Here is a 10,000-nt window from a genome sequence, read left to right on the forward strand (position 1 = left end):
ATCAAAAGGAACATAAAATTCGACATACAAAAGGAGCCTACAATTTGAAATACAATTTAGGATCTGGCTAAAAATACTTGAATCAGTTATAGAACCCATTGCCCTTTATGGTTGTGAGGTCTGGGGTCACCAAACAAGAATTAAAAAAATGGGACAAAAAACTAATTGAGACTCTGGATGCATAATTCGGCAAAAATATCCTCTGTGTACAATGTAAAACACCAAATAATGCACGCAGAGCGGAATTTGGCCGATATCCACTAATTATCAAAATCCAGAAAAGAGACGTTCAATTCTACAACCACCTAAAAGGAAGCGATTCCCAAACCTTCCATAACAAAGCCATCACCTACAGAGAGATGAACCTGGAGAAGAGTCCCCTAAGCAAGCTGGTCCTGGGCCTCTGTTGACAAACACAAACAGACTCCACAGAGCCCCAGGACGGCAACACAATTAGACTCAATCAAATCATGAGAAAACAAAAAATATATTTACTTGACACATTGGAAATAATTTACAAATAAACAGAGCATACTAAAATGCTATTTGTCCCTAAACAGAGAGTACACAGTGGCAGAATACCTAACCACCGTTACTGACCTAAACTTAAGGAAAGCTTTGACCTTGTACAGACTCAGTGAGCATAGCCTTGCTATTGAGAAAGGCCGCTGATATGCACACTGCCCACAAAATGAGGTGGAAACTGAGTTGCACTTCCTAACCTCCTGCCAAATGTATGACCATATTAGAGACACATATTTCCCTCAGATTACACAGATCCACAAAGAATTCCAAAACAAAGCCAATTTTGATAAACTCCCATATCTACTGTGTGAAATACCACAGTGTGACATCACAGCAGCAAGATTTGTGACCTGTTGCCACAAGAAAAGGGCAACCAGTGAAGAACAAAAACCATTGTAAATACAACCTATATTTATGTTTATTTATTTTCCCTTTTGTACTTTAACTGTTTGCACATCATTACAATACTGTGTATAGACATAATATGAGTTTATTTCACTCTTGTTTATTATCTATTTCACTTGCTTTGACAATGCTAACATATGTTTCCCATGCCAATGAAGCCCCTTAAATTTAATTGAGAGAGAGAGACACAGAAAGAGAAAGAGGTGGTATATTTTTTTATCAGTCCTTTGAACAAAGTAAGTGCAGATAATATTCTGTCTAATCTGACATTTACCAAAAATATATATTTTACGCAAGGACTCACACACAGAGGGTTTCATACCACATGGACTCACACACTGAGGGTTTCATACCACATGGACTCACACACAGAGGGTTTCATACCACAGGGACTCACACACAGAGGGTTTCATACTACAGGGACTCACACACTGAGGGTTTCATACCACATGGACTCACACACTGAGGGTTTCATGCCACATGGACTCACACACTGAGGGTTTCATACCACAGGGACTCACACACACTGAGGGTTTCATACCACAGGGACTCACACACTGAGGGTTTCATACCACATGGACTCACACACTGAGGGTTTCATACTACAGGGACTCACACACTGAGGGTTTCATACCTGATCTTCCCCTCCTTTGGCAGCTCATGGCTTGGGCCATCACACTGCAGCCTGGAGTCTCCCTCCAGCACGTACACACACACACACTCCTGTAAGATAACACACACATCAGGAGTAGAGCTAGCGTGGGGGGGGGGGGGGGGGGGGGGGGGTGAGGTCGTGGGTCGATCCCCCCAATATTAATGCAGATTAAATTGTATACAGTGCATTCATAAAGTATTCAGACCTCTTGACTTTTTCCACATTTTGTTATGTTACAGCCTTATTCTAAAGTGGAATAAATTAAATGTCTTCCTCATCAATCTACACATAATACCCCATAATGACAAAGTGAAAACAGGTTTTTAGAAATTTTTGCAAATGTATTAAAAGTAAAAATAGAAATACCTTATTTACATAAGTATTCAGACCCTGCTATGAGGTTTGAAATTGAGCTCAGGTGCATCCTGTTTCCATTGATCATCCTTGAGATGATTCTATAACTTGATCGAAGTCCACCTGTGGTAAATTCAATTGATTGGACATGATTTGGAAAGGCACACAGCTGTCTATATAAGGTCCCACAGTTGACAGTGCATGTCAGAGCGAAAACCAAGACATGAAGTCAAAGGATTTTTCCGTAGAGCTTCAAGACAGGATTGTGTCGAGGCACAGATCTGGGGAAGGGTACCAAAAACATTGCTGCAGCATTGAATGTGCCCAAGAACACAGTGGCCTCCATCATTCTTAAATGGAAGAAGTTTAGAACCACCAAGACTCTTCCTAGAGCTGGCCGCCCGGGAGGTGGTCACCAAGAACCCGATTGTCACTCTGAAGAGCTCTAGAGTTCCTTTGTGGAGATGGGAGAAACTTCCAGAAGGACAATCACCTCTGCAGCACTCCACCAATCAGGCCTTTATGGTAGAAAGGCCAGACGGAAGCCACTCCTCAGCAAAAGGCACATGACAGCCTGCTTGGAGTTTGCCAAAAGGCACCTAAAGGACTCAGAGCATGAGACCTTCGTCTGATGAAACCAAGATTGAACTTTTTGGCCTGAATGCTGAGCGTCACATCTGGAGGAAACCTGGCACCATCTCTACGGTGAGGCATGGTGGTGGCAGCATGATGCTGTGGGGATGTTTTTCAGCGGCAGGGACTGGGAGACTAGTCAGAATCGAGACTCGAGTGTAACGATCGTATGTGGTGGTAAAAGGATCGGACCAAGGTGCGGCGTGGTAAGTGTTCATGTCTTTTTAATAAACAAAACTGAACACTGGAACAAAACAATAAACGAAGTGAACAAACGAAACAGTACCGTGTGGCGACAAACACTGACACGGAAGACAAACACCCACAAACCAAAAGACAAAACAGGCTACCTAAATATGGTTCCCAATCAGAGACAATGACAAACACCTGCCTCTGATTGAGAACCATATCAGGCCAAACACAGAAACAGGAAAACTAGACACACAACATAGAATGCCCACTCAGCTCACGTCCTGACCAACACTAAAACAAAGAAAACACAAAAGAACTATGGTCAGAACGTGACATCGAGGCTGTAATTGCTGTCAAAGGTGCTTCAACAAAGTACTAAGTAAAAGGTCTGAATACTTATGTAAACATGAAGTTTCATTTATTTTTTATTTTTTATAAATTAGCAAAAATGTCTAAAAACCTAAAATTCTATCCATTTTAGAATGAGGCTGTAACATAACAAAATGTGGAAGAAGGGAAGGGGTGTGAATACTGTCAGAATGCCATGTATCTTACCAAAAATCAAATAAAAAACATTTAATATTATAAAACACGGCAAAATGTGTTAATAATAATATGATATATAATATGATTTAATTAAATACTGAAATGTGTTTGTGCGGGTGTTGCTTATTTGATAAAGTAATGTACAGAACAGCTGTGTCTGATGCAATATCCCCCTGAGGGCCACCCTGGACTGATACTGGGGGCTGCTACTGGCAGGAACCAGGTTTTCAAATTGATTATTCATTTATTTGTTTATTTTGTCAGTTCATTAGTTTAGAACTACTTTTGTTATCTTACTAACAGCCTAATTAATTCAGTACCAAAATAAAAACACATATTTTTTAGAGAAAATTATTCTGAAATAAATAAAGCACATCATTAATTTTTACAATTGTCTCACAGCCAAGAGGCTATCGGCCATTACTGAACATGCAAATAGCTAACTGCAATGAAGCAGCCAATGTAAAACTACATTTTCAAACATTTTCCAAAATGCAATTAGTGGGAAAAAAGCGCAACTAATACGAGGGGTTTCATGTTACAGAGGTGTAAATCTAGGTGATAATCTAATTCTGACGTGAGACTGTGAGAGCTTGATGGATATTCAGCTCAAACTCGGCTCTGTGTGGTGTGTGTGTGTGTGTGACAAACAGCGTAAAATAGGCCTACATGACGATCAAACAAAATAACACACTCAGCAATTTAATTTCACAAAATTCAGCGGTTAACCAACTAACTGTTAACTATTAACACCCATAGAGATGATGACTAATGTGTATTATTGACAGGCCATATCAGCTGTTCATTTTGTTACATTTTTGGTCAGAAGGGCCCCTGGAGAAAGACCCGCCTCCTCTGACCCTAGCTCCGCCCCTGGCACTCATACTTATCATACACACCTATATATAAATGACAACACCCTGGTGCAGTTTTGAGGAATGGCTGCTTGACCCCTCCCAAAACTACACTACCCAGCAGCCCTGTGTGTACGTACCACGCTGGGCAGTAGCCCCTGTACGGTCTCTCTGAGAGCATCTCGGAGTGAGCGAACGTCAACAACTGCTGCCAGCCGCAGTAAAGCATCCTGGGAGGAAACAGAAACAGCTTTATGACAAGACACCATACAGCTAATAAGAGGGAACAAAGACAATACACACTTTATATGAGGCAACAAAGACAATACACACTTTATATGAGGCAACAAAGACAATACACACTTTATATGAGGCACAAAGACAATACACACTTTATATGAGGCAACAAAGACAATACACACTTTATATGAGGGAACAAAGACAATACACACTTTATATGAGGCAACAAAGACAATACACACTTTATATGAGGCAACAAAGACAATACACACTTTATATGAGGCAACAAAGACAATACACACTTTATATGAGGGAACAAAGACAATACACACTTTATATGAGGCAACAAAGACAATACACACTTTATATGAGGCAACAAAGACAATACACACTTTATATGAGGCAACAAAGACAATACACACTTTATATGAGGGAACAAAGACAATACACACTTTATATGAGGCAACAAAGACAATACACACTTTATATGAGGGAACAAAGACAATACACACTTTATATGAGGCAACAAAGACAATACACACTTTATATGAGGGAACAAAGACAATACACACTTTATATGAGGGAACAAAGACAATACACACTTTATATGAGGCAACAAAGACAATACACACTTTATATGAGGCAACAAAGACAATACACACTTTATATGAGGGAACAAAGACAATACACACTTTATATGAGGCAACAAAGACAATACACACTTTATATGAGGCAACAAAGACAATACACACTTTATATGAGGGAACAAAGACAATACACACTTTATATGAGGCAACAAAGACAATACACACTTTATATGAGGGAACAAAGACAATACACACTTTATATGAGGCAACAAAGACAATACACACTTTATATGAGGCAACAAAGACAATACACACTTTATATGAGGCAACAAAGACAATACACACTTTATATGAGGGAACAAAGACAATACACACTTTATATGAGGCAACAAAGACAATACACACTTTATATGAGGGAACAAAGACAATACACACTTTATATGAGGCAACAAAGACAATACACACTTTATATGAGGCAACAAAGACAATATACACTTTATATGAGGGAACAAAGACAATACGCACTTTATATGAGGCAACAAAGACAATACACACTTTATATGAGGCAACAAAGACAATACACACTTTATATGAGGCAACAAAGGACAGTGTCATGTAAAGACAGCCAGTGTGACAGCCATATGTATTGGCAAAACTGATGAACTCACACACGCACACACACACACACACACACACACACACACACACACACACACACACACACACACACACACACACACACACACACACACACACACACACACACACACACACACACACACACACACACACACACACACACACACACACATACACAGCGGGTGTGTGATTGGCTGGAGAATGACCAGGAGGAATCAATCACCTCCCATAAATCTGCAAACCAATGGGATTTGGGGATTTCTGTGTTTGTTTCCCACCCTGACCTCCATCAGGCTGTATCATGCTTTAGAGAGAGGGACTAGAGTTTTAGGGAGAGGGGCTGGGGTTTTAGGGAGAGGGGCTAGAGTTTTAGGGAGAGGGACTGGAGTTTTTGGGAGAGAGACTGGGGTTTTAGGGAGAGGGACTGGAGTTTTTGGGAGAGAGACTGGGGTTTTAGGGAGAGAGACTGGAGTTTTAGGGAGAGAGACTGGAGTTTTAGGGAGAGGGACTGGAGTTTTAGGGAGAGGGACTGGAGTTTTAGGGAGAGGGACTGGAGTTTTAGAGAGGGGGACTAGAGTTTTAGGGAGAGGGCTGGGGTTTTAGGGAGAGGGGCTGGGTTTTTTGGGAGAGGGACTCGAGTTTTAGGAGAGGGGCTGGGGTTTTAGGGAGCAGGACTAGAGTTTTAGGAGAGGGGCTGGGTTTTAGAGAGAGGGGATGGGTTTTAGAGAGAGGGGCTGGGGTTTTTAGGAGAGGGACTAGAGTTTTAGGGAGAGGGGCTGGGGTTTTAGTGAGAGGGGCTGGGGTTTTATGGAGAGGTGCTGGCGTTTTATGGGGAGGGGCTGGGATTTTAGGGATAGGGAGTAGAGTTTTAGGGAGAGAGGCTGGAGTTTATGGAGAGGTGCTGGCGTTTTACGGGGAGGGGCTGGGGTTTTAGGGATAGGGAGTAGAGTTTTAGGGAGAGGGGCTGGAGTTTTAGGGAGAAGGGCTGGGATTTTAGGGAGCGATACTGAAGTTTTAGGGAGAGGGACTAGAGTTTTAGGGAGGGGCTGGGGTTTTAGGGAGAGGAGCTGGGGTTTTCGGGAGAGGGGCTGGGCTGAAGAGATAAATTATTGTAACTCTTATCTGGTGCAGTATAGAGGTGAATAGATACATTTAGTTCTACAGTCCTGGGGGTCATGCTCTACAGCCTGATTAGACAGTAGAGATACTTATTATTATTCTGTCAAAATAGAGAGAACGGGTCAGGAAAAGAGAGGAAGAAAGACAAATATCAATAAAAAGAATGAGAGTGGGGTGGAGAAAGAGAGAGAATTAGAGAGAGTGGGGAGGAGAAAGAGAGAGAATTAGAGAGAGTGGGGAGGAGAAAGAGAGAATTAGAGAGAGTGGGGAGGAGAAGGAGAGAGAGTGGGGAGGAGAAAGAGAGAGAACGAGAGAGAGTGGGGAGGAGAATGAGCGAGAGTCAGGAGGAGAAAGAGAGAGAGTGGGGAGGAGAAAGAGAGAGAACGAGAGAGAGTGGGGTGGAGAAAGAGAGAGAATGAGAGAGAGTGGGGAGGAGAAAGAGAAAGAATTAGAGAGAGTGGGGAGGAGAAAGAGAGAGAGAGTGGGGAGGAGAAAGAGAGAGAATGAGAGAGAGAGTGGGGAGGAGAAAGAGAGAGAGTGGGGAGGAGAAAGCGAGAGAATTAGAGAGAGCGGGGAGGAGAAAGAGAGAGAATTAGAGAGAGTGGGGAGGAGAAAGAGAGAGAATTAGAGAGAGTGGGGAGGAGAAAGAGAGAGAAAGAGAGAGAGTGGGGAGGAGAAAGAGAGATAATGAGAGAGAGTGGGGAGGAGAAAAAGAGATAATGAGAGAGAGTGGGGAGGAGAAAGACAGAGAAAGAGAGAGAGTGGGGAGGAGAAAGAGAGAGAGTGGGGAGGAGAACGAGAGAGAGTGGGGAGGAGAAAGAGCGAGAAAGAGGGAGAGTGGGGAGGAGAAAGAGAGAGAATTAGAAAGAGTGGGGAGGAGAAAGAGAGAGAGTGGGGAGGAGAAAGAGAGAGAAAGAGAGAGAGTGGGGAGGAGAAAGAGAGAGAAAGAGAGAGAGTGGGGAGGAGAAAGAGAGATAATGGGAGAGAGTGGGGAGGAGAAAGAGAGAGAAAGAGAGAGAGTGGGGAGGAGAAAGAGAGAGAGTGGGGAGGAGAAAGAGAGAGAGTGGGAGGAGAAAGAGAGAGAGTGGGGAGGAGAAAGGGAGAGAGTAGGGAGGAGAAAGAGAGAGAATGAGAGAGAGAGTGGGGAGGAGAAAGAGAGAGAGTGGGGAGGAGAAAGCGAGAGAATTAGAGAGAGAGTGGGGAGGAGAAAGAGAGAGAGTGGGGAGGAGAAAGCGAGAGAATTAGAGAGAGCGGGAGGAGAAAGAGAGAGAATTAGAGAGAGTGGGGAGGAGAAAGAGAGAGAATTAGAGAGAGTGGGGAGGAGAAAGAGAGAGAAAGAGAGAGAGTGGGGAGGAGAAAGAGAGATAATGAGAGAGAGTGGGGAGGAGAAAGAGAGATAATGAGAGAGAGTGGGGAGGAGAAAGACAGAGAAAGAGAGAGAGTGGAGAGGAGAAAGAGAGAGAGTGGGGAGGAGAACAAGAGAGAGTGGGGAGGAGAAAGAGAGATAAAGAGAGAGAGTGGGGAGGAGAAAGAGAGAGAATTAGAGAGAGTGGGGAGGAGAAAGAGAGAGAGTGGGGAGGAGAAAGAGAGAGAAAGAGAGAGAGTGGGGAGGAGAAAGAGAGATAATGGGAGAGAGTGGGGAGGAGAAAGAGAGAGAAAGAGAGAGAGTGGGGAGGAGAAAGAGAGAGAGTGGGGAGGAGAAAGAGAGAGAGTGGGGAGGAGAAAGAGAGAGAGTGGGGAGGAGAAAGAGAGAGAGTGGGGAGGAGAAAGAGAGAGAGTGGGGAGGAGAAAGAGAGAGAGTGGGGAGGAGAAAGGGAGAGAGTGGGGAGGAGAAAGAGAGAGAGTGGGGAGGAGAAAGAGAGAGAGTGGGGAGGAGAAAGAGAGAGAGTGGGGAGGAGAAAGAGAGAGAGTGGGGAGGAGAAAGAGAGAGAGTGGGGAGGAGAAAGAGAGAGAGTGGGGAGGAGAAAGAGAGAGAGCGGGGAGGAGAAAGAGAGAGAGCGGGGAGGAGAAAGAGAGATAGTGGGGAGGAGAAAGGGAGATAGTGGGGAGGAGAAAGAGAGAGAGTGGGGAGGAGAAAGAGAGAGAGTGGGGAGGAGAAAGAGAGATAGTGGGGAGGAGAAAGAGAGATAGTGGGGAGGAGAAAGAGAGATAGTGGGGAGGAGAAAGAGAGAGAGCGGGGAGGAGAAAGAGAGAGAGTGGGGAGGAGAAAGAGATGTTGTGTTTAATTGATCTGATCACTGGCGCCCTTCAAATGTCAGAGCACTCAGCATGATTACTATAGCTCAGTAAGAGGGCAACAGGGTCTGCACAGAGAGAGAGATAGATAAGGAAGGGGAGAGAGAGATAAGGAAGGGGAGAGAAGGAGATAAGAGCGATAAGGAAGAGGAGAGGTGAACTGCAGGGATAGGAAGAAGGGGGGAGGGATTAGAGAGGGGAGGTAGAGGAGAGAGGGAAGTTGAGAGAGGAGAAGGGAGAGAGGGAGAGGAAGGGAACAGGGGAAACAAGAGTCCACTCATCCAGCTGGCCCTGAGGCTCAGAACACCCGCTCCAATCATTACTCTGACCTAACGATAACAACACACTAATTCCACTATCTGAAATTCACTCTTCAGCTTCCCTATTCTGTCACAATAGGAGAACCATTTTTGGTTCCATGTAGAATTCGTTTAGGTTCCATGTAGAACCCTCTGTGTAAAGGGTTCCATCTGGAACCAAAAGGTTTCTACCTAGAACCAAAAAGGGTTCTGTCAAGGGTTCTTCTATGGGGACAGCTGAAGAACCCTTTTAGGTTCTAGATATCATCCTCAGAGTTTACAGTAGATCAAATCAAATCACATTTTATTCATTACATGCCTCGTAAACAACAGACGTAGACTAACTATGAAATGCACGCACGTGTGTGTGTGTGTGTGTGTGTGTGTGTGTGTGTGTGTGTGTGTGTGTGTGTGTGTGTGTGTGTGTGTGTGTGTGTGTGTGTGTTGGGGGGAAAGGTAGGAAGCTGAATATTTCCATAAATTATAGTATTTTTAAACTGGATTTTATTTTGTTCCACAATGCACCAGAAGTCAGAGATCAAATACTGCCATTTTAGTTAGTCAGATTACCCAAAGCTCTGAGAGTTTAGCTCTGAGAGTGAACATGCGTGCGTGGGGGCGTTACTATAGCAGCTTCATGATGAGGAATGATGCAATAGAGCAGCTACCAGACAATAGAAACGTGAAAACCTAGAGCAGCTACCAGACAATAGAAAC

The 10,000-nt window shown here is 43.8% G+C and overlaps 1 protein-coding gene across 1 annotated transcript in view; it reads right to left on the bottom strand.

The window, feature by feature from the left end:
* Positions 1-10,000, bottom strand: part of LOC129831704 (cGMP-dependent 3',5'-cyclic phosphodiesterase-like) — a 266,102-nt gene that overhangs the window by 48,192 nt on the left and 207,910 nt on the right. Inside the window, exons 3-4 of the mRNA XM_055895082.1 lie at positions 4,305-4,394; positions 1,565-1,653 (exon numbers count right to left, since the gene is read on the bottom strand). Of these exons, the coding sequence (XP_055751057.1) occupies positions 1,565-1,653; positions 4,305-4,394 (179 nt within the window). The remainder of the gene's footprint in view (positions 1-1,564; positions 1,654-4,304; positions 4,395-10,000) is intronic.

Source organism: Salvelinus fontinalis, chromosome 33 (genome assembly GCF_029448725.1).
Source record: "Salvelinus fontinalis isolate EN_2023a chromosome 33, ASM2944872v1, whole genome shotgun sequence".
Taxonomy (NCBI): Eukaryota; Metazoa; Chordata; class Actinopteri; order Salmoniformes; family Salmonidae; genus Salvelinus; species Salvelinus fontinalis.